The sequence below is a fragment of the Pimephales promelas genome, chromosome 2, assembly GCF_988280905.1.
Source record: "Pimephales promelas chromosome 2, fPimPro1.hap1.1, whole genome shotgun sequence".
Lineage (NCBI taxonomy): Eukaryota > Metazoa > Chordata > Actinopteri > Cypriniformes > Leuciscidae > Pimephales > Pimephales promelas.
In genome coordinates, this window is record NC_142770.1 from 45196315 (window position 1) to 45222371 (window position 26057).

The 26057-nt window shown below is 36.7% G+C and overlaps 1 protein-coding gene across 4 annotated transcripts in view; it reads right to left on the reverse strand.

Annotated features, from left to right (window-relative positions):
- Positions 1-17139, reverse strand: part of LOC120479099 (NLR family CARD domain-containing protein 3-like) — a 34133-nt gene extending 16994 nt beyond the window's left edge. For 2 of the 4 annotated variants that reach the window (XM_089122926.1, XM_089122920.1), the window contains exons 1-8: positions 17009-17139; positions 16330-16446; positions 14450-14557; positions 11492-11596; positions 11236-11320; positions 10790-10985; positions 8802-10695; positions 4427-4597 (exon numbers count right to left, since the gene is read on the reverse strand). In XM_089122926.1, coding sequence (XP_088979052.1) covers positions 4427-4597; positions 8802-10695; positions 10790-10985; positions 11236-11320; positions 11492-11596; positions 14450-14557; positions 16330-16388 — 2618 coding nt within the window. In that variant the 5' untranslated portion in view covers positions 16389-16446; positions 17009-17139. Of the gene's footprint in view, positions 1-4426; positions 4598-8797; positions 10696-10789; positions 10986-11235; positions 11321-11491; positions 11597-14449; positions 14558-16329; positions 16447-17008 lie in introns of those variants that run through there. The other 2 variants (XM_089122923.1, XM_089122929.1) reach the window with 2 other exon arrangements.
- Positions 17140-26057: the final 8918 nt, after the last annotated feature.

The window sequence follows — 26057 nt, forward strand, 5'->3', positions numbered from 1 at the left end:
GTTTCGAATTTACCTCTGAAATTTAAAGGTGCAATGTGCAATGTCAAAAAGTTGAGTATCTATTACAGTTTTTCTCGATTGTTTACACACATTTCCTGCAAGTATGCCTCATACTCTCAGAACTCTACACACAAATCTAAAAACACACACACAATCTGCAAAACCCCCCAATTCTAGTGCAAAATGAAACTTTACATTCAAAACAATGTAATATATTTTCAAAATGGTATTTTGTTTTCAAATGACACACACAAACCATCATATGAATAGACATTTATAAGAGCTAGTTAAACACTGATGTGCTCAATGTAAAACACTACGATCAATAGCCGCGTTTCCACTACCGGGGCAGGGCCGGGCCGTGCTAGTGCGTGCCAGGGCCAGTCGCGTTTCCACTGTCACTTCCGGGGCTTGATCGGGGCTTCCTCAGGGCCAACGGCCAGGATTTCTGGCCCGTCGAATACCTTGGGCCAGAGGGGGCCAGCTCGGGCTAGAGGCGTGCTCAAGGTAAAAGGCGGAGTTTATCGGTGTTATGGAACGTTATGATCTGAAGCAAGATGCACATAGGGGTGTCCATGTTTAACCGATTAACCGTTTTAAATTGCATAACATTTTAATTTGAACTGTAGGCCAAATGCTGCGCAAAAATATATAGGCTATATATAGGCTACATATCACGAATTTTCAGATATTTGTTTGATTTTTTGCCCCTTAAACATTTAAAATATTTGACAAATTAATCTGAAAAAAAAAAATATTTTACTGGTTTTCTGAGGCCAAATTAGAACCTGGAAATGATATTTTCCCCGCAGTGCTGAATGAGAAGAGCCGTAACCACAGCCTACAGAAAGGGGATTATAGGTAATTTATAGGCTATAATAAATGTGTCTGATAATAAAATAATATAAAATAACGAGGCATTAATTGTTTATTAATAAACTATTGTTTTCTAAATGATTTTCGGCTAAAAATATATCTCCATCTCCGGATGCACATTTAGAGAGAAATTAATTAGCTACATAATTACATAGTCAGAAGATATTGGCTTTCGATTCGAATTTGTTCGTTTTAAATTGGACATTTAAAGCTTTAATCTACAAGACTAAAGCTTTAAATTTAAAACGAACAAATTCGAATGCGGTGGCTGTTTCAGGTCTCGCGCTTCAGTTCACGGAGATCATGAAGCGCGCCTTGATTAATTGTTAAAGCACAACGTTTTCTTGTTATTGTGAGTTTACGCAAATAAATGTATTTGCGAATAATGTATTATTATTTTCTGTATGACCAGAAATGAAAGAGTATTTTAAGTTGCTTCCACTGAAAGAAATGCAATGAAACTGCAAGTGTTCACATGGGCGTCTCGCAGCCATCAGTGCGTGCTCCACACACACTGGATATGCGCTGACATGCGTCAAAAATATTGTGTTTATTTGTGCTCTGTTCCTTTTTTGGATAAAGCGTCTTCTACATATGCAGCCTAATAAAATGTTACAATAATGATGATGATGGTTATTATTATTATTATTATTTGCACACGGAGTTTTTGTGAAATGGACGTTTTGCTTATTTTCAATTGGCAATTTCAGTTTGAAGGGTGATGGAAATGCGGCTTTAACTGCTCCGTACTTGCTGCGTTTTATTTCTATAAATTAATTTCGTTTCAAATGGGGTCCAATCAGTTATTAAAGGTGTTAAAATTAATTAACTCTTAATTAACTCTGTATCTCGAGGTTGCGGCGCGCACACTATGCACCGAGTATTAACCGATGGGCCTCGGTTAACGGTTAATGAATAACTTGAAAACGTGCCCGCAGCCTGTTATATCGCGCAAAAAATCGCTGCTTGAAATGGAGAATCGCCTGTACTGGTCTCGTGACACTATTGCAGCCACTACGGCAGGTGAGTTAATAATATACATGCTATCTTCCTAATTTAAAAAATAAATGAATTCATAATACCCGCTGAAATGGGTTGGGTTTTATGACGTTTGATCCAGAAAGGCGTGTTAGGGGTGGGGTCTGGGGCAGCGCTGTGGGGCTACTGGCCCGGCAGTGGAAACGCAAGCCCGGTGCTTGAGGCCCGAGGCCACTAGCTCGGCTCGGCTCGCTGTTAGCTCTGGCCCAGCCCTAGCCCGGCAGTGGAAACGCGGCTAATGTAAAACACTTCTTCTCCATTCATCATAATGACTTGGGCCTTTTTTGTTCAGGGTTACACTTACTACAGACATTACATACATAAGTGTGTTGTAAAATATTTGAGAATATTGTTTTTATACCCAGAAATACACGGTAACAAATATATTTTACTGTATTTTTCCCACAAAATCAATGGGAAATAGATCGCACATTTCATACTCCCCAATCAACACAAAGTTGCACATACAGTGGTCTACATACAAAACAACAGAAAAAAATGTTTATGCTGTTACAGTAAAAATCTATGCTGCATCCTCTCTTCGGTTTTGGTATTTTATGCTAAAGCTCTGATTGCTAATTGTAAAACTGTGAGACGTGTGTTTGTCCATGTGACGAGTCAGTGTGAATATTTGAATGGTAGTGTGTTCCTCGTGAAAAGAAGAGATTTTCTGCATGAAAATTGTGCCAAATACAGAGAATTTGTGTGTAGTGTTTTGAAAAAAGTGTGTTTTAGAGCTGCAATTTGAGTGTAAAGCAGGAATTGTGCTTGTTGTTCATCAGAATTGGTTCAGGGGGTTGGTGAATGAGTTACATGTTGTGGTCATTGTGTCTCAAGTACCAGAATTTGTGTGTAAACAATTGAGAAAAACTGTAAAAGAAATGCAATATGACATCCATAACTATGTTTTCAGTGGTGTATAAAGAACTTACTTAAACCGTAATGTTTTTATTACCTTAGAGAGAGACATTTATATCTCCATAACCGCGGGAATCCCCTCCTATGAAGGTCGCCATATTGTGACGTCATCTTTCTACCGTAGCCGAACGCGAACAAACAGTGCTACAGAACGCGTTTCGCCACTACCTTGAAAGAGAAGCAGCAGAAAGCTAGAAACTAGCCATAAACTCTGTGAGTAGTGACTTTTCCCTTGTGAGTAGTGTAGAGAATAGTATATAAGTAAATTATTATATGTTGCATTTGCTACAGTAGTGTAAAATATGTAGTTGGGATTGTTTCATGTAACTTAGTTCTCCCTCGCTGTATTATGGGTTTGTTATGTGGGGATAAATGTGCTGTTATGTTCGTAAGACAGCTGATTAGTACTCATGTCATTGATCGGAAAACAGTATGTTACAGGAATCACTAACCCGTCGATCTTGTAAGAGATCTAAGTCGATCACGAAGAGTTTTCAAAATCAGAGAAAAAGCCTATTGTGTGTAGTTTATGGTGTCTATGGGATGCGGAAATGCGCACGCTGTTACAATCATGTCATTTTTGCCGTGCGCACCTTTGGGCTCATGCGGACGCGTCGAGTTTAAACAAGGCTTTATGCTTTAACCAGTTCAGCCACAGTAACAGCTCAAATTAGCCAGCTAAACTTTTACTACCCTGTTAGAAAAAATATAAAGTTGCATAGTTTCATGTGGTTCTTCTCCCTCGCTGTATGATGGGTTTGCTATGTGGGGAGAAATGTGCTGCTGGTTATGTTTGTGAGACAATCAGCTGATCACTATTATTATATTAAATTATATATTAAAACCCTTGATCCTCACCTGACTATGGCTTTGTAAACTGCATCCATGATGTGGTTTATACTGGACTGTGGTACAGAAACAATGGCTTCTTCGAAAGGGAGGGGTGAGCAGTGGGCTAAGCCCTTAGTGCAAACTCGCAACCGAACCGCTAGATGTCGCTAAAAATCCCACACTGCACCTTTAAACAGGCCTATGAAAATTTCCATTTTAAAAACCTGAATTTCGATGAATATTTTTCAATGCTCACAAATTCAGATACAAAAAAAATAAAATAAATCAACGTACAGAATTTCAGATAAAATAGATTCAGGTTAAATTATGAATTATGGGCGTGCTTCTCAGAGTAGTAGCCATCAGCTTAAAAAAAACAATTTCTGGGTTATTTGGCTTGTTTGCTGTACTCCTTGTCTCACAAAAGCTTTTAAACATTGTTTTGTTTTTTGTTATAAGTCATAAATGACAAGGAGGCAGCCTCTCGCAATGCAAATCAATGGAGACGGTTGGATTGTTTTTCTCCCCTGGTGGGGGCGTGAGCAGCCGGTAACAAGAAGTAGTCGAAGGAGAACGTCCTCATCTCAGTTCTCGTGCATGCGCCCATAAGGAAGTATTGGAATAGTCGAATAAAGTCGTTATTCATGTTTTTTTCGCAGAAAAAGTAGTCTCGTCGCTTGATAAACTTATAATTGAAACTTTAATGACTTTATGGGCCGTCAAGAGCTCACTCTAGTCATGTGACTCCTGTGGCTCAACTTACCTCAGTATCTCCAATTTACACTTTATATTCTTCAGTCCAGTGCAGAGCAGCTTCACTCCTGAATCCCGCAGATTATTATTGTTCATGTTCAGCTCTTTCAGATTGGTGTCTGATCCAAGAACTGCAGCCAGAGCTGAACAGCTTTTGTCTGTTAAGTTACAATGATTTAACCTACAATAAAGTCACAACACAGAATTAGATTGAACACATACAATACATTTTCTATATACTAATATTAATGAAATTTTCCACTTATTTTTTACATAAACAGCATATACAGCAAAGAGGCCGAGTTAAACTAACATTTACCTTTAAAAACTACAATTTCCTCAACAATAGTGTTTTTTATACAGTGACAAATTTCCAAGACAAAATGAAGCATGTTTGAAAAAATATTTGTGTAAAGCTGTTATATCTATAGGATATTTTCTCTATTTATGTCACCTGATAGAGTTTAGGTTCTCAGTGTTGCCTCTGTCTTTCTTAATTGGGGACACTTAATATTAGGGGTGTGCACAAAAACTGATTCACATTTGTATCGCAATTCAAGCTTTACCGATTGAAAATCGATTAATAGAATTCCAGAAAAAAAGATTCATATATATATATATATATATATATATATATTAGGCATAACATTTTTTTTAAAAAAGTTTGGTTACGGTTGGATGTCAGTTGGATGTCAGTTGAGGTCATGGGTTGGTAGGTTTTTCTTGTTTTTTTTCTCCAGTGGCAGCAAGGGATAGAAAGGAAAATATTTTTTATTTTTTTTTATTTTACTTTACATTAGCGATGGATACGCTACTCTGTTTTTTCAATAACATAGCCTACCTGTACATGTACTCTACCACCTTGTGTGTCCCAGCATGTTACACACACACAAGCTGATTTTAAATGTGTGCGCGGGGGGCAAACAGGGTTGCCTTATTGTAAAGTGTTATCGATTAGTTATACACCGATTCAGACGTCTCGTGAGTTCAGTGTAGGGAAGATTAGTTGCTTTAACCATTCATTAAAATGAATTGGTTCAAATGAGTCAGTTTGCGAATTGGACGTGTCATTATCGGACATGAGCGCGTTGTGATATTATCCCGGCGGTCTGGACATCCCACAAGATTTGTGTCATCACAGAAAACATTTCATCACTGGATATTTTTTTCGTTTATTTAAAGTGTGGTTTATATGTCAGCTGAATGTGTGGAGTGCTTTTCAGAGAAGATAAGGCAACGTATATTCCCACCCAGCAGTAATTCAGGAAAAAAATAAATCTCCGAATGATCCACATGAAACTTTAGTCTTCCGACCTTGCCATCGTCTTGATTTATTTTGATTAATATGTGCGAGGGAGAGAGAGCAAGACTTAGTTGTGAGACGGGACTCTCTCTCTCTCTCTCTCTCTCTGCTGGTTCAGTTCATGCTGTCACAAGCGCAACAGTGCATCTACATGACAACAACGATGTGTTAACGCCTGTGGGTGCCTCGTTTTTGTTAGCATTGCTGGAGACAACAGGCTATACAAATACGGTGTTGTACAAAAACATAAATTCTAGTTTGCCTCAAAGGTTTTATTTGTGTATTTACTTAATTTGTATTATTTCTTCCCCAAGCTCATAAAATAAATTTGGGTCGCACATAAATTGACAGGGTCGGTCGGAGACTGGAATTGAACATTTTTTTTTTTATGCCTTAGTGGTGGGCATAGATTTTTTTTTTTAATCTAGATTAATCTCACAATAATCTTGGAATTAATCTAGATTAAAATGGCTCATTTGAATTCATGAAGGCATTCAGGCATTGAAGGCATTCAGAATATGTATGATACCCAAATAAATAACCTTGCAGGTAGTTTGTAAGATGAGCAGAGGCGGAGCTAGAATCTTCATCATGGGGCTCTCTGCTACCATATGTAATAAAGTGTCACTTGTTGAGCCAAGTAAGCTTATGTTAATAAAACACAAAGACTATCTCGTTCTTTTCCTTTTAATGCACCCGATTTATATTTTCTCTCCATTTTCATAATTATTCTCTACATTATACAGTCGCACCTCATGGCACCCATTGTACTCCTGAGACAAGTAGGCCTGCCTTATCCACTGTGTTTCGGTTCATTTATGACTCACAAGACGAGCTTCAGTTCATGCGCTGACGCCTCCGTGTTGTGATTATCTATTGTCTGCTATATTTATTTCTTATTTATTAAATCCAGGCAATTGGTTGATGAAACATTGATTAAAAATTAACATACAATTAATACAAAACGAAATTCAACTTAATGAAAGGCTTTGTGCTTTATGTTTAATGTGAAAGTTTTAAAACAGTCTTTCAGTGCCGCTTTCAGAGTGGTCAAGTCCGTAACGGGGAACTGTCACATAACATCGTTTTTCCCTCATAAATGTGTACATAAAAAATAATACAAAATTAATATTTTATGTTCCGTGGAGAGCCAACCTTTCTTCAACTGATGGGTATTATTACTTTTTGTACACCTAAAGGTTTTTTTTTTTTTTTGGGTCACGTCCGTTACAGATGTGTATTTCCCTCATATTAAATATAAAATGCATTGACTGATCTTTTCCTAATGTCTGGATAATCAGATTGGTATTAAATGCCCCTTACAGTGCAATTCGGCTAGGTATACATCTGCGCTAAAATATCAAGGTAAAAGTCATCAAAGCTTGTATAGTATAGACCCAGCTCCCAACCCAACTTTGAGAATAGATTAACGGCAATATTTTTTATTGCTCGATAAGAGTCTCACTTTAACGCAGCAAGTTAACGCCGATAACGGCCCACCATATTATATTTTGTAATGGCGTGCAGGGGCGGAGTGGCAATCGGGAGACTCGTAGAGTTGAGGCGCCGTGAGGGCTGGTCTGATAGTAGTGATAAATTGTAAGTTCTTAGCAACAGCATCCGACGGACTGGTGTGCGGCCGCTGCCCGCTGGTCAAACTGTGCAGCCTCTCTGCTCAACCCGTAAATGAATCCATCGATCTGCATATTTTGTTTGAGTTCTTAAATGGACTAGTGCTAGATCTTTTGCCAAGCATGTCAGAAGTTGCAGGTTATAATCTGCACTCATATAGTTTTTTCCTCTCTCTCATCAAAACCGAATATGTTCATCAGTGGTTACAGTCTATATCAAGCAGGGACACATTTATGTGCATTTTATTTTGTGATTTCATCTGCGATACGGCGATAGATTGAAGAGTGCGTCCGAGTGAAGACTGTGCGCGCACCACAAGAGTATGAAGTACCAGGTTGACTGGTGGTTAAGTTCTTCATTTAGCATGATTGTTTGTTTGATCTGACTACAGCACTTTAAAGCTAAATATAAAAGCTTTTTATTTAAGTTTCATTTTAAACTTAAATTAAATGTATTTGAAAGCTGGCCAAAGCTTGGCATTTTGCACTTTTTAGTTGCAAAAGTTTTTATTTTTGTATGAAGATATAATGTAATAGCAAAATACATTTAATTTGTTGTGTTTCTTTTCTTTTAAATTGTATGTCTACTGCAATACTGTTTTTGCAAAAACTACAATAAAACCAGTTGGAAAGCATCTTTTGCAGTGATTTTTTTGTGAGCATATCAGTGAACACCCCAGACCCCTCGGTGAGTTTCACGTCTTAGTAAACTAAAGTTTAAAGCGTTTTATGAATGATTGTTCCAGTGCACATAGACAACCATTGTGTAGGTGGAGGGTGCTAACACACACACTAAAATTCTCAGGACAGCAGCATTTGTCCAAATTTCAATCTTAACCGTTCTATTTCATCAGAAACGATCTTAAAACAGGGCTTTAAGTGTAAAATACTGAACTAACCCTTTAAACTACAGAAGTACTCATAGAAATAAGCATTTAAATATATAATTACTGGGAGAAACTGAGGGACAACTAGTATATGATGTGGAGATATATGTATTTTATTTTAGTAGCCTGTTATAAAAATCTCAATGTTTTAACCTTTCAAAATTTCATATTACGTTTTGGCAATATAAATAACATATATTCTGTACCAAATTACATTATTTCCCCTCAGTTTGGTTATATTAATAAAATATGGATTTTTTTTCTACCTCAAGTATGAGTATGTGATAATATAATTCTATATAACAAGTCATACAAGTCTGGTGCATCATATGATACAAAACAATCATGCAAATATTTTTACAAGATATTTAATATTTTGTCTTAAATTGTGATAAACTGTCTCCACACACACACACACACACACACGCGCACACACACACACACACACACACACACACACGCAGGTATAGCTTCATGTTTATGATGGGGAATCAATATATAGAGATAAATGCATTTTTCAGATGACAAACATGTAAAACATGACAAAATATATAAAAGACTTACAGAGCTCTTCTGGATGTTTTAATGACTGCCGATAATCTAATGAGACACTCGTCTGATTTCTTGAATTTCTGAAGCTCAAACTCCTCCAGCTCTTCCTCTGATGTCAACAACACAAAGACTAAAGCAGACCACTGGGCAGGTGAAAGGTCAGCAGAGGAGAGACTTCCTTTGCTAAGGTGGGTCTGAATCTCGTTTACCAGAGTTTGGTCGTTCAGTTCATTCAGACAGTAGAACAGATTGATGGATCTCTCTGCAGGAAGATTAGCTTCTAATTTCAGCTTGATGTACTGAACTATCTCCTTGTTGCTCTGGTCAGTGTCGTCTCTCTTTGTCAACAGACCTCGTAAGAGTCGAACTATCCCCTTGTTGCTCTGGTCAGTGCCGTCTCGCTGTGTCAACAGACCTCGTAAGAGTTGTCGATTGGACTGGAGTGACAGACCGAGGACGAAGCGAAGGAAAAGGTCCAGGTGTCCATTGTCACTCTCCAGCGCCTTGTCCACTGCAGTCTTGAGAAAATCAATCATGGTTTCATTTCTGTTTTCCTGTTCTGTAGACTCATGATCAAACACACTTGTCTTGTTGATGTCTAGAAACAGATGTGCATAAAGCGCTGCAATAAACTCTTGAATGCTCAAGTGAACAAAGCAGTACATGGTACCAAGAACGATCCCTGTTTCCTCCTTAAAGATCTGGGTACACATGCCCGAGTACACTGATGCCTTATAGACGTCAAGACCACAGGCTTTCAGGTCTGTGTCATAGAAGATCAGGTTGTTTTCTTCCAGCTGATGAAATGCCAGTTTCCCCAGTGAAAGGATGGCGTCTTTATCCCAGGAAACATCTGGTGTGTATTCTCCATCATATTTCCGGCGGCTCTGCTGGATCTGAAAGCGGAGAAAGTGTGTGTACATTTGTGTCAGAGTCTTGGGAGTGTCTTCAGTGTTTGATTCCTGCAGTGTTTTAGAGATCTCATCAGCCTGAGTGTTTCTCACATCATTATTTCTCTTCTCCTCCAGAATGTTCTGGAGAACAGTGGCTGAAATCCAGCAGAAGACTGGGATGTGGCACATGATAAAGAGACTCTTTGATTGTTTAACATGATCTATGATTGTGTTGGCTTGAATATCATCCTTGAATCTTTTTTTGAAGTACTCTTGCTTTTGTGCGTCACTGAATCCTCGTATCTCTGTCAGCCGGTCGATACAGTCAGGAGGAATCTTACTGGCAGCTGCTGGTCTGCTGGTGATCCAGACGAGAGCAGAAGGAAGCAGATTTCCCTTCATGAGGTTCGTTAGGAGAACATCCAGAGAGGCTGGTGACGATACATCACGCCACGTCTCATTACAATCAAACTTCAGAGGAAGGCGATATTCGTCCAGTCCATCAAGGATGAACAGCACTTTGAACTGATTCCTTCTTGTAAGGTTCAGTCCTTTTGTCTCTGGGAAAAACTGAGTTATAAGGTCCATCAAACTTAGTTTTTCTTTCTCCTTTAAGTTCATCTCTCTGAATGGAAGAGGAAATATGAAGCTGATATCTTGATTTTCTTTTCCTTCAGCCCAGTCCAGAACAAACTTTTGCACAGAGACTGATTTCCCGATGCCAGCGACTCCTTTTGTCAGTACAGTTCGGATCTCCTCGTCTTGTTCAGGCGCTTCAAACAAATGTGTGCATTCAACCTGTATCTCTTGTGCTTCATGACGTCTGGAAGCAACTTCAATCTGTCTGACCTCATGTTCAGTATTGACCTGTTCACTGCCACCCTGAGTGATGTAGAGATCTGTGTAGATGTTATTCAGGAGTGTGGAGTCACCTTGCTTCGCCATTCCTTCAAACACACATTGATACTTCTTCTTTAGGCCACATTTCAGCTGATGAATGAAGAACAGCTCACCTAAACATAGGAACAGAAAATAGATCGTTTTAGTCTTCATTTTCTCTCCTACATTTATAAGAGACAATCAGACAGATGATGACGAGTCTCTTGCCTTCTAGAGCATCAGCAGCTTCATCTTGCTTCATCTCTCTCAGGTAATGTAGTGTGAGATCAAGAGCTGCTGATTTGATACTGGATCTGTTCTCATTAAAGTCCTTCACAAAGTGTTGTGTGTTCTCATGTTGTAATATTTTCTTTAACTTCTCCAGCTCATTCTTCAGAAATGTGATTATTTTCCTCTCAAGATCCTACAAACACAAGTAAAAGAAAAGGCAGAATACACAATTTAAGCCAAATTGTACATCTACATTTGGTATCAACAATTTATTCAATAATTATGATCCATGTATATAAAAAATCCAGTTAAAAGAATAACATGCTAACCAAGTTGTGCCAAAATGTGTTTAAAAGGAAAAAAAAGATTAATTAAATTTCTTTGGTCAAGAACATATTTGTTTGTTATAAATATTAAACATTTATAAAAATGTATTTTCCTACCTGGAAGATCCCAAGAAGATTATCTTTGAAATTCTCGTGTTTCCTGTGAGTCTGAAGATCTGAGTCTAATGTCTCATATTGAAGCCTGTAATCACATTAGTAAAATAAAATACTAACTGATATTTTACAGAAAGAGAAATAAGCATTAGCTGTGAATACCCTGACAAATATTTCACCTAAACATGTTTCATGATTGGTATTCACTGATAAAACTTTTAAAGAGTCAACGTGTGACAAAATGAGTAACACAAAATACCTTTTATTAGATGATGGTGTTTTCTCACTGAAGTTTGGTCCTCCTTCTTTAGACCGATCACTCTTCAGAGACACAGAGCTGGACACATGTGAGTCTGATCTTACACTGATGACACAAAGAACATTTGAAAAGGTTTAATATTGCAAATAGTAATTAAATGCAGTATAGCTGTGCATTTGTTCATTTATAACTACGGTTTGTAAGGCCTGCTAAATCGATCCAATGGTGGTATTCGATTAGAGGTGAAGGTTTCATCCGTGTTCGTCTCTTCCCATGGCAAAGGGATTTTTTATTAAATGCAATACATTTTATCTTATGTATTAACTCGCTTCATCTGACTCCATAAAATGAAAAGGTTTTTCAATGATATCTGTGCATCATTAAATACATGTTAATGTTTGACTATTCCTTTTTACTCTAATGAAAATAAAGTCAAAATCTGTTAGAATAATCAAATATAACAATTTATTATGTCAGCTAAATGTATAATGTCAATTTCCCAATCAGTTCAAAGATCATCAATCCAAATAATCAAATGGTCCAGAATAAGAGGAAAAGATGTGAACCCAACATTGTATGCTACGTGAGATGAGTCACGAGACCCTCAACCACACGGGCTAATCTGAGTACAGAAAAGAGCCCTGAGCTCTCCGTTGCATTTCTTTATATATCCAGACCTCCTTTGATATGTAGAACATGAGTTTACAGTGGGAAAGTTACTGCGGTCAGACATGTGTGTGTGTGTGTGTGTGTGACCATCTCTCCCTCTGCACACATGTGAAGCATCGGCCAGATTTACTGGGGGTAGAAATTACTGGGCTGACCATTTGAAAAGGACCAGTGGAAATTAGCATTCACGAGTTTTGCATTCACCTTTTGAAAGTCGAGACCACATTCCTTTGTGTGCCAGTTATTCCTAAACTCTTAAAAACCGTATTACCTTTTCTTTTACTAATTTGGAAATAGAACACTTGTACCATTCACACTGAGACATTTCAACTAATACTAAACATGTATAAAACTTTATGATAGTTGTTCAGATTAAACCATATATATTCTTATGTGAGTTTGGCTGATCAAACAAATGTCCCATCTCGTTCAGGCGGCAATCGCGTTTCGGAGTCGGGATAGACAGAATTGTCATTTGCATGGGCCAGCATTGCATCATGAGTAACTACAGTTTACCATTTTGCACGTCTTAAGTCTTACCAGTTTAAACATTCAGGCGATCTTGAACTATTTGGTAGACTTGCGCGCTGTCTGAGAGATGTTTTTTTCTGCACACATACAAGCCGCCTCACACGCTCGCCGGTAACAACAGTTATTTTCGTGGATTATATCGCGTTAACAGCCAAAAACATGCGACAATTATGTATATTTCAGTCTTGGTGACTGGTGTGTATCCTCTAAACATCTTGTTTTAAATAAGCATACGTCGCACGTGACATTATGTTAGTGGCTACAGGATCTGTGCACAAGCTCTTCAGTGACAGCAGCCATGGTCTGTCATTAATCTGGTTGTCAAATTCAACAAAACATGGCTTTCATTTTAAGGAATCAGGAATAATATACTATGTATTTAATTTAGTTCTCAGGACTAAAACACTACCCAGTGTTATTTTACATTTGATTACTTTATTCAGTCTCTGTAGGACTATTTCTGAAAACTGGTGTCAGACCTCAGCAATAACTTTTTCTCTTTATATGTAGGCTATCTATATTCTATTTTTTCAATTCTATTCAAAGATTGAAATCAAGCTTCCTTGTGTTGTGTAAATTCTTAAGAACAAAATTACCCCATTGTAAAAATGCAATTAATGAGCATTCATTTTAGGAGATAAATGTAATAATAATAAAATAAAAAAAGAGTCTAGACTCCCCCCCTCAAATTAAAAATCTGAGTTTATGACATCCTTCCAGAACTTGTGTATATCAGAACATTCCCATAGACAGTTACAGTTCCTTTATTATTTTGGCATTTTGTATATATATCAGGAATATTGCTAGACATATGATTGAGTTTTTCAGGTGTTATATAAACCTTTGTCACCATACTGTAATAATTTAATCTGCGTGTTTATAATTTGTTTTTGCGCCTACTTCAGTCCATTCAAATTCCCCTATTTCTTCTTGTCTTGAATGTCTTTCCTCCATGTGTTTAATTTGTCTACAGCAGACTCTTTAGATAAATAATAATTTGACAAATGGCCCTTTTCACCTCTTTTTCCAATTATTTCCTGACAGTTTGGGAATGTACATAATATCTGTAGACCCGGAAGACATAAAACTTTTAGGCTGTGAATATTTGAAAAAAATATTTTGAGGGAATCTGGTGTTTATCACACAATTCTTGAATGTAAGAAGTATTTCATCCATACACAAGTCTTTAATAGTCTGAATACCTTTAGTTTTCCATAGTTTAAATCTTCGGCCTTATATTTATTATTATTTATTGTTAGACAGTTTCTAACTGGTCTTGATGAATGTGAAGGGGTCATGTTTGCCTTCATGTTTGCTATTAATTACAACAGTTATAAATTTTGTAAGCTATTGTATTTTGCTGAAAATCTTAAATGTGTTGATTAAATGAAAACAAGTTTACTGAGAGTTTACTGACACCTATTGGTTATTTACTGGTTCTACTGCCTTAACAATGACACTCCCAATGGATAAGATGAGGATAATTTAATAGCATTTAATATAGCTCCGTGTACGTATGAATAATGAATATCAGAAAATAGTCTGATAGACTGTTTAATATACAACACATGACTTATTTTGGCATACAAACAACCAATTTGTAACCAAAGACTAGGCTATGTAAAAGCTACTTTAATTAGTAACTTTTGAAAGTTTCAGATTTCAATTCATAAATAACATAGATAGAGGGGGGCCCAAAACATGCAGTCTGCCTAGTGTAGTCCTTTTATTTAATCCGGCTCTGAACACACACAATACCTTTTATTAGATGATGGTGTTTTCTCACTGAAGTCTGGTAAAAGTCCTTCTTTAGAGTGATCACTCTTCAGAGACACAGAGCTGGACACATGTGAGCCTGATCTTACACTGATGACACAAAGAACAGAGAGAGAGAGAAAACACTTTAGTAAAGGAGGATCAACTGTGTCTGAAACACATCTGTGTCTTCATCTTATCCTCCACAGAAACACACACACTCACACAATGGGCTATATGCACGCATAAGTTCCACATTTGACATAAGGATGCTCGTCTGTTTCCGGTTGGGGAGATTAAAGTGGAGGAAAACCGAGGAAAACGGGATTATGGCAGAGTCTTCAAAATTTCCTTTCCTCCCGTCTTTGAAATGAAACTTTCATAGGTTTAGATGTAATTTTATATATAGTTATGTTTGTTTAATATAATTTTAAAAAGAAGCATAAACACAACCAAGGGTCTGTTTTATCTGTTTATGTGACTAATGTTTCTTTACTATAACCATGGAGTATAAAATTCAATATAAATTCTCGGTATTGCATTGGACTCTACGATCGGCGGGAGTTATTGAGCATCCTTAAACCTTCACTGGAAATACCGCCGTGCATAGAGCCCATTAACAGTTTTATAGTTAACCATCATTTTATTTACTGGCTCACATTAGGCTTAACAATTTCTTTAATATACATGAGTGAGATTAAACATGTTGTGGATTTATAAGATACTTGACTATAATTTAAGATAACATTTTAAGTTTTTGATTATTGACAGAATAAAGAGCAGAAATGTCTGTGTGACAGTTTTGTTAGCATACTTGAATTAAATTAAAGGGTTAGTTCACCCAAAAATGAAAATTCTGTCAGTATTTACTCACCCTCATGTTGTTCCAACCCCGTAAGACCTTCGTTCATCTTCGGAACACAAATGAAGATATTTAAGATATTAAGATCGCTCCTGCATACAGTCCATAGGCTTCTTGAGGGACTGGCTCTTGCTGTCCCCGAAAAGTCATTAAAGACATCGTTAAAATAGTCCAAGTGACTACAGGGGCTCAATCTTAAGTTTATCAAACGACGAGAACACTTTTGTGCGCAAAAAACAACAACAAAAATAACGACTTTATTTCAACTATTCACTTCCTTCTCCATGAGCCTGTAAGTCAGTTAACGTAGTGTGATTGCGTAGAGCTACGTCACACGTAGGCTCACTATTGGCCGACGCTGGTCATGTGTGTGTGATGCGTGTGACGTACAATAACAGAAGCTTACGCTATTAAACTAGTAACCTGACTCGCGCAGAGGGAGAAATAAACGAATAGTTGAAATAAAGTCGTTATTTTTGTTGTTTTTTTGCGCACAAAAGTGTTCTCGTCGTTTGATAAACTTAAGATTGAGCCCATGTAGTCACTTGGACTATTTTAACGATGTCTTTAATGACTTTTCGGGGACAGCAAGAGCAAGTACCTCAAGAAGCCTATGGACTGTATGCAGGAGTGATCTTAATATCTTAAATATCTTAATTTGTGTTCGGAAGATGAACGAAGGTCTTACGGGGTTGGAACAACATGAGGGTGAGTAAATACTGACAGAATTTTAATTTTTGGGTGAACTAACCCTTTAAGTGTATAGTTGTTTTCTAATGTCTATAAATAATTGTATGATCTAAAAACTAAAGTAATTTATTTGGATTAATTCAGCGTCTAGAAGGTTATTAACAAATTATTAACTGTGATATTTTCTATAGAGCAAACAGGGCTTTATGGACACTGGCAGAGTTACTTTAAGATTTGCAAATACAGTGCAATGCTTAAAGTTGTTATTGACAGGGAAACACAAAGTCCAGTGGAGTTTAAAGTGAGAGTGTGAAAACAGACGCAGTCTCACCTGTGTTTCTCTGAGAGACTCATCTGAGAGAGAGAGTCCTTTCCTCTTTCCTCTGACATACTGCAGCTAAACTGACCCTGAAAACTGATCAGAAAACACTCAATCCTTCAGCATCACCTGCAAATCACAACATTTACACACATCAACAACATCTTATTGAAGAATAAAGACTTATCATCAACAACAGCAAAAACAATCTATCAAATAAAAGAGTTTTTGATTATTTAGGCTAATGAGTTTAACTGACTCTAAATATGAATTAATTGGGGAACAGAAATGTACACTGAGCTGGAAAACTGAACTCAATTTGATATATTCTCTATTCAGTTTAATAACAGCAGATTGTTGTTGTTTGACGTTAGGCTTCATCTGTCCGTCTACTGTAAATGTCTGCTTCAAAAATACTTTCGATTTCACATAAAAAACAACAACAACAGCCTAACACGGAAGAGGAAATGGGAGAAAACGTTTTAGAAACATATTCGTGTTGAATAAAACTTTCTCAATAAAACACTTTGTGTTTTTACTTCAAAAGATTGTAATTTCTGTCAGATTCTTCTTCTGTTCGGAGTAGCAGAAGAACAGCCTTCTGTAACTTCACATTTAAATCTCGCTTAATATACAATATGAAGTTCCTAATAATTACAAATGACTGTAATGGAGAATGTAATAAACTTACTTGCAGTCTTATATTTGGTTGGTACTGTGCTAAATCGACATTTGTAGACATGTTTTCTGAATCATAGATGAAATCAATTCCAGTGAGCGACAGGTTTGGGTGTGGACAGGTGTTGCTTTAGTTTTCTTCTTCTTCTTCTTCCTTTTATTGGCGAGTCGCATCGATTTCGTGCATTACCGCCACCTACCGTGATCCAGAGACTTCAAGCCCCATTTCCCATTCTTACCCACTATATAGCCAGTGCTGCGTGTTCAGCTCCTCTGGCTTAAAAAAAAAAAAAAATCTTTCAAATCCTGTCATTTAATCCTGTATTTTTCAAATATCTAAATAATGCTTCTCTCTATTATCATTTTCCTGTTTTGGTTTTAATATTATTCTCAAAGTTATGTCCGTTTCCTCTTTTCTCTGAATCTCTTCAAATAATTTATCTCTATCCTCTTTATATTTTTCACAATACATGATAACATGCTCTACTGTTTCTTCCTCTCCACACCATTCACAAAGTCCTGTTGGATGCTTGGATATTAATTTCAGTGTTTTATTAAGTCCTGTATGTCCTATTGTAAGTCTTGATATTATGTTTTCCTCCCTTCTACTTCCACCCGAGAACCTCTTTTTCCCCACTTTTGGTTGAATTGCATACATACTTCTTCCCTCAATTCCTGTTTCCCACACATTCGTTGCCATCTTTGTTTTATTTGATATTTAATTATTGCTTTAATTTCATCTCTACTATATGCTATATCCATTTCTATTCTGTCCTCTTGCAATGCTTGTTTAGCCATTTTATCTGCTGCCTCATTCCCTTTTACCCCAACATGAGCCGGTGCCCACATGAATTTTACTCTCACTCTTTTCCGCTGTAACATATAGGCCTATAATTCTTGTGCTATCTCTATCCTGTCTTGTATTTGACTGTTGTGCTTCAATGCACATAAGAGCAGAACTAGAGTCTGAACATACAACCACATCCTTCAATCCTGCCTCATTTATCCATCTCAATGCCATCATTATTGCAACTAATTCCCTGTGAAAACTGATAGACTATTTGATATTCTTGTTTTCCTGGATATCTGTAGTTTTGGAACAACAAAAGATGCTCATTGTCTGGATTTTTGGATGCATCCGTAAATACCTGTACTTTATGTCCATAATTTAACCATAAGGAGTCCCTTACCTGGATTACCTCTCTTTCACTCTGACCTTCTTTCTGCCTGATTTCTAATATTTTTAAATCAACTTCTGGCTGTGGCATTATCCACAAAGGGACAGCTGGTATCACCACTCTTGGAGTAATTTTTAGCTCTTTAATACCCAACTCTTTTACTAAATCACCAATCACCCATCCAAAACTATCACACTTCTTTTTCCCATACTCCCAGCACTGCTCTAATACCCTTAAAGTAGGATGAGATTTATCCTGTCCCATAAGATTTGCCCAGTATACTGCATTTAACTGTTGTCTTCTTAACTTGAGAGGCATATCTCCTACAGTACCTCTACCTGCAGCGCTGAAACAGGAGAAGATGGGTACGCTCCACAACAAATCCTTAATGCTTTTGCTTGAATTCCCTCTAATTTGTCCAAGTGAGTTTTTGCTGCTGATCCATATACTACGCTTCCATAATCAATTACTGATCTAATTAACGTTACATAAATGGTTTTCAGTGCCAGCCACACATCTCATTATATTCAACACTCTTTTACACTTTTGCTCTATCTTCTCAATATGCTCTTTCCATGTGAGTCTACTGTCGAACCAGATTCCAAGAAACCTTATTTTGGATACCCGTTCTAGACTGATGTTATACAATTTTAATTTTATTTCATCGTCAATCCTTTTATTCGTGAAAAACATAACCTGAGTTTGTTCCACTGAAGATTTAAATCCCCACTTTAGTGACCATTCCTCCACTTCTTTCAATGCATTTTGCATTTTCCTCACAACATACTTTATATCCCCCCTCTGAACCATAGAGCTCCATCATCTGCAAACAAAGATCTGCAAATATTTTTATCCACCCTCTTAAATACATCATTTATCATGATTATAAAAAGCAATGGACTAATGACACTCCCCTTTTACATACCTTTGATGATATGCACTCTCCCACTCTTACTTTAATTGATCGATCTTCCAGAAATTCTTTGATCCAATTATACATTCTCCCTCTTTTCCAGTTTCAGTAACAACCCTTCTCTCCACACCATGTCATAAGCCTTTTCAATGTCAAAAAACACAGCTATCACAATCTCTTTATTACTCAATGCCTTTCTAATATCTGTCTCTAAGCAAACTACTGGGTCCAGTAGTCCACAAAATCCACTCTGATTTATAGATAACAACTTCTCTTTTCCCAAATAATACATTAACCTGTCTGTAATCAATCTTTCCACTATTTTATATACCTGGAAAGTTAGTGCTATTGGTCTATAATTTGTTGGAATACTATGATCGTTACCTGGCTTCCTTATGGGAATAACTATTGCCTCTTTCCAGCTCTTGGGTAACACTCCTTCCACCCATATCCTGTTTAGCAACTCCAATATTACTCCCAATGCTTTTTCACTTACATTTTTGATCATACTAAAGCTTACTCCATCTTGCCCAGCTGCAGATTCTTTCACTCTTTTTAATGCTCTCTTTAATTCTGCCATTTCAAATGGAACATCTAATACACTGTTCAAAACTTCCCTTCTGTCTTTCACTGTCGGATTTCTTTTTAACATCTCTTCTCTAACTTTCTTTCTCTCTTCACACAGGTTTCTAGAGGAGTTAACTTTAATAAACTCATCTCGAAACATTTTTGCCTTCTCTTAATCTGTTACTGCCACCTCCTCTACCATTTTGAGTACTGGTAATTCAAATTACTTACTTATTGCTCTCATTTTCTTAATCATATTCCATATCTCTTCTACTGGAGTACTTCGCCCTATTTCATTACAAAATGATCTCCAATACTCCCTTTTTGTCTTCCTTACATCACAGTGATTGATGGTCAGACAGTCGAATTGGTACAGTCTTATAAATATTTAAGCACTTTTCTCGACAATAAATTGACATTTAAGAAAAATACTGACTCAATTTACAAGAAAAGCCAGCAGCGTCTTTTTTGTCTTAGAAAATTATCTAAATTCCAGGTTGACTCTACTTTGATGACTTTGTTTTATCGTTCTTTTATTGAGTCTACTATTACGTTCTCCTTTGTTTGTTGGTTTCAATCCTTGAGGGTAAAGGAGAGGAACTTACTGAACAAGGTTGTTAGTATTAGCAGTAAAATTATTGGGTGTCCACAAGAAACCTTAATGGATCTTTACAAAAAACAACTGTTTAAGAAAGCAAACTCCATCTTGACTGACTGTTCTCATCCTTTACATCAACAGTTTCAGTTTTTACCATCAGGTTCATTGCTCAGAAACAACCAGATTTAAACACTCCTTTGTTCGGTCTGCTGTCTCTCTTCTAAATGCAAGGAGGGAAAGGTTGATTACACATCTTGGAATTGATTAGAATGTTGAAGGAGTGGTCAAAATCCCTTGCCTCTTCAGTATATCATAATATCATTTTGAATGATTATGTATTTCTTTTATAAAATCAATAATTAAGTATATTCATTGTTACTTAATCATTTATCGACAAATAAATTTATTCTTTGTGCTTTTGCTTGTGAAATAATATTCTTAAATGCATGCTGATGCACGTCACCAGCTTCTTTTAGGTGCACAAGGCCATTTGTCTCTTTCTCTGGTCTCAGGAGAAAGGTTTATGGATCATAAAGGCGTCGTGAACACATATGTCCAACACATAGGATACTTCTCTATACATATGGTCAAGATATATTGAGCATTGCTATATTGAACTTTAATTGTTCTATTAAAATGTATTCTTTCTATTATATTTGCTTTCTGAGGAGCAAATGTTATCTGTTTTTCTCCCAAACGAGTGAATGTTTTACCATTATGTTTTGGTACACTCAACTGATAATAAGACGCTCAGACTCTCTTCAGCCTTGATAGGAGCTCTTATTTGCTAGTGTCCTATGTGAATGTGGTAACAGTGAAAATAATAGGGAAATAGGGATTTTGGTTTATGTTTGAGTGTTAAAACATAAAGGGGTCATTGAATCCAACAGTTTAAGGCACTATTTCTTTGTTAAAGTCTTACTCCAGACTAAAGTTTAGTGCTAGTCTTCTTGGTTGCAGGTTAAGGAACCACTGCCATTATTGGAGATTGAATGAGTTGTTGTTCTGGACACACTGGCGCCAGCAACCCAAATCTGTGACCTGGAAGGTCATGACGTGCCTCATCGATGGAGATATGCTTCGTCTATCTGTATATGTGTGGAAAATGACTGTGTTTATCTATATCGTAGCCAATGAGAATCATTCAACGTGTAAGCAATGACGTAGCTTTTGTGAGATAGCTTTTTGACATAGACCTTGAAAATGGTATAACTGCTGTGATTGTGGTAACTGTAAGGGGGGCGGCCTACGAACTCCTGAGTGAGTCTTGAAGCTGACTTCTGCTGATGAAATGGCAAACTATGTTCAGTAAAACTTTCTTTAATTTTTTATAATTCTGACTCCGGGTCTTCATTCTTCATATCTGGTTCTGGGTCCTCTGACTGTTAACCCCTAACAATGTGCATTATGTTATATTTTATTATACTATGTGTTTTTTATTTATTATACTATGTGTATTTATGTCTGTAAGTTTGTCCTCCTACACTCAAAAAAATGAACTAGGGAGGTTGTGCACTTTACATATTTATATATATTTTACTTATAATAATTATATTTTTGATTTTAAATGTTTGTTTGTTTTTCTATTAAGGTAATTGTGTCTCAACTTAACAGTACAAAATCCTAATGTGTTGTCTAAACACAAACCATTTATGTTAAGTAAAAAAAAGTGTACATCCAGAGGGTGGCAGTATAGTGCGAGCCGACTGCCATTTTGCCCGAACTTAATTTTATTGTGTTCAATTTGCTTAAATCTACGAACAACTTAAGTTTACTTAATCCGTTTGTGTTACATGATTGATTTGTGTTGCCTTAACTGAAACTGGGCAGTGCTTTTAGTTCCCAGCATGCTTAGCATATGATTGAATTAAGAGAGAATAAATGTTAAAATTAAGTGTTATTTTATGTTGTTTTTTTTTTTTTAGAAATTTAGAAAAGGGGAAGACTTGATAGTGTGTAATAGTGTTTAATGTTAAATTACATTGGAATTATTAAACCATTTAAATTACAGTGGGTTACCATTGTGGAGAAGAGTGGAGCATTTTGTTTGGCTGTCGACTGATTTCATTATTTTCTATTGCTTTGAATGAAGGAGCATGTAAATCTTAGCATTCAAGATGCTAATATGTGCTTCTGCTAACAAATAGCTAGCTAAAGTCAATTAACTTAATTAAATGTCACTGAATCAAATGAAATATAAATGGATAATTAATATAATAAAATGCCTTTGAATCATGTCAGGAAGCCTTTAAAAATTCATGTTGAGACTTAAATTGGGTAATTTAAAATTACATAATTCCATTATGTTGAAGTTACATAAACAAAACACAAACATGTTTGTTTAATGTAATCCAGTTATGTGGAACCTGTTGACAAATTAAAATTAATTAAAGCCAACATATTATTTTTTTGAGTGTATGCTGTGAAATCAATTGCCCCACTGAGGGGACAAATAAAGGTATTGAACAATACCATTCTCCTACTGCTGCTTGAGTCACTTTATACTTAACTAAATGTTGGAAATTATGTGTTCTCTTCAATTTCCTAAATGCTTTCCTTTCATTTCTTATAGCTTCATACATTCTTCATTCCACCAAGGAACTATTTTCGATTTCCTAAATCCTTTACCCTTTGGAATACATTTCTCTGCCGCCCCTTTAATTATTGCAATTATCCTATTATTTAATGCATCAATGCTTTGTCCTTCTGTTCTATTCTTACTTTGCTGTTCTTCGTGTGTTTTCCAGGAGGGTTTGGAACAGCTGAACAGTGTCACAGCGACACCTACTGCACTGGAGCGGGATATTACCACATATATCTCTAAATCCTGTTTAAAACCTGTTTCTGGACTATTATCTAAGATGCTGGATATTGTAAATGACTGACATCTTGAGGTTTGTATTTATTATACATTTAATCCTTTTGTTTTATATTAGGACATAAATTATTCATGATTCAACAATAGAGCTGGAGATAATTATGGCCAAAAATATCATCATAATTTGTTTGTTCACAATTAAACTTCACAGAGTAAGCTACCTTTTAATTTAGGGCCCAACATTGTTTTATTTTTCCATAAAGTGTGTGTTTTTTTTAAATTATATTATATTTTATTTTTCTTGATTCTACTGTATGTTTTATGATTTTCAATGATTTGATGATGTATCATCAAATATGGTGTCTAATGAAATGAATTAAACTTTCTTTTAAAATCAAAACTTTCTTTTAAAATCAATCAGTAATTAACCCAGTGGCCAAAATACAGTGTTGTCTATGCGCAGGAGTGTGTGTGTGTGTGTGTGTGTGTTTAAACCTGAAATATGGATCAAGTTAGTTCATGTTCAGCAGTTTTAGTTTCACTGCGAGAGTTACACCCTGAATCTGGCAACCTGAACATAATTCATCCATCAAACTCAATGTGTATTAAAGCCTGAAGCCCATGGGTGAGAAGTCTCAAACTCTGCCAAGAGTTTCTCTTCATTATAGTGAACCAGCACATTATCCGTTTCACTCCAGTCTTTGTACAACACTTCCAATAATATTTCCCTTTCACTATAAGTTTGCCTGAGATCACTTTAGTATCCCATTGTCTGCAAGCATTTCATGTAGTTGAGAGGTCATGAGTTCTCACAATGCTCACTAGTCAAGCATGACGCTCTTTTTTAACAATGGCAATGTGAACATTGCTGAACGCACTCATATTCTGTACGGTTTGATCACATCGTTAGAATCAAGTGTGAATAATGTTGAGTCGTCGTGACTTTGTAGAGCAATGCCTGAAGAGCAACATGAAGACGTGACGCTAATCAGAATCAATCTCTCACACTGTGATTCTGCAGTCTTACAGTTTGACAATCTTCAATGATATTTTGTGCTTTTGCTGTTTGAATACAGCATTTCTACAGTAGAGCTCCAGCTAGACACTCTCTGATCCTGAAACTAAAGGCCTTTGAGTGTCTCCTCAAAGATCAACACTTACTCAATACTCAATATCTACAGCAGTTCAACACTTACTCAATATGTTGAATATTAAATGTCAAATGTCCCCAACTAAGCAAGCCAAAAGCAAGGCAACAGTGGCAAGGAACCAAAACTCCATCAGGTGATTGAATGGAGAAAAAAACCTTGGAGGAACCCAGAATCAGTCGGGGGCCGGTTCTCATCTGGCCAACGAGGGAACAGTGATTACAAAACAAATTGGATCGAAACATTAAGAAAATGTGTCCATTTCCATCTGTTTGGAAGACAAAGTAATCACACCGGTTTGAAGACGAGATGTTGAGGATCAGTGCCGATGGCTGTCGTGTCGATGAGGTTCTTAAGGATGAGTCGGGATGGGTCCAGTCGCAGGTCCACCATAGAGGGTCCCTCGGGATAAACAGAGAAACTGATATTAGCATATACACCATCCTTCTTATGATGTTCCAAGTACATCAGGATTTACGGGACGTGTTCCCGGTTCCGGCTGATCTAAACTATGCAGCTGTAATGTCAGGCGCTCTGGCTCCCAGCAAACATGTGACTATGGTTGCTGGTGTCTCTATTTTCACGTTCCGTGTGACCGAATCACCAATTACCACGGCACAATCAACAGGATTCTCAGTGGGTGTTTCACTGAGTGGGGCAAACCGATTTGTTATGGGAATCGGAACGGAAGAGTGTTTTTTTATCTCAGATTTCAACGGTCCTCTGACAGACCTGATGAGGCGGCAGTGAAACACATTTTATTTCACAGCAAATTACAGTTTCTCATTCACAGATTAACCTTTTTGTTTGTAGGAACACAGTATAAACTTGCTATAGTCATGTGTTTGTGTTGAACCAGCAGAGGGAGACAAACATTAATGAAAGATTAATTTTTCATAATTATGAGAAGAAGAAAAACAGTTCAAGCTCACTTTTGAAAAACAATGGAAGCCTGAGAGTATGTATCATGTTTTAATCAAAGTTGTATTACATTATGATGTGTTTTCTTTAGTGTGTTATGTTGCTGTTTGTGCATGTATAAGATCTGCAAACTTAAAAAGCTCAAAGTCTTTATCTCATGCCGGCACACACTGAAGATTTTGGGCTGTTCCAGTCGAAAGATGAGCGTTGTGAAACAATTTCTGTGGCAGTGGCTGCTAAACGGTGTTTTAATCAAAGATCGCCTGCATGAGTGTCATGATCATGAACTGTCAGTGTCATATATCAGTGTCATGACATGATTAAATATCAGAAGGTTTCTGCAACTGCAAAGATGAAATATATTTCTCTGATCTTAAGAAGATTCCAAATAATCCTAAAGCGTTATTCAAGACAATAAACTCAGTTTAAAATCTTAACATAACAGGCCTTGGTATTACTCAGATAACATGTGAAAACTTTTTTAGAGTATTTCATTAACAAGATTGATGCTCTTACAGCTTGTGTTATATCTTCAGGTCTTGACTATGTCACTCCACCTTCACTAGTACATTATTTAAGTGAGTTTAAACCAGTTTCATTTCCTAATTTAGTGGATTTAGTCTGCCCAATGAAGGCCACTCATTGTGCTTTAGATATTGTTCCCCCACGCCTCCTAGTTGATGTATATTAGACATGGTTGGTTTAGATCTTTTGTCAATAGTGAACTCCAGCTTGATGAGTGGTGTCGTGTGTGTGGTGCAACATAGCCAGAAATGTGTATAGGTTTCTTTATGTTTCTTTAGGTTTATGTTGTTATTTATTCTGTTTGCTGATTTGGACTTCGTGGAATTGTATTAATATTGGTATTTTTGAGGTTTGTTTGGTATTTTGTGTTTCATCAAGCATTAATAAATCCTCT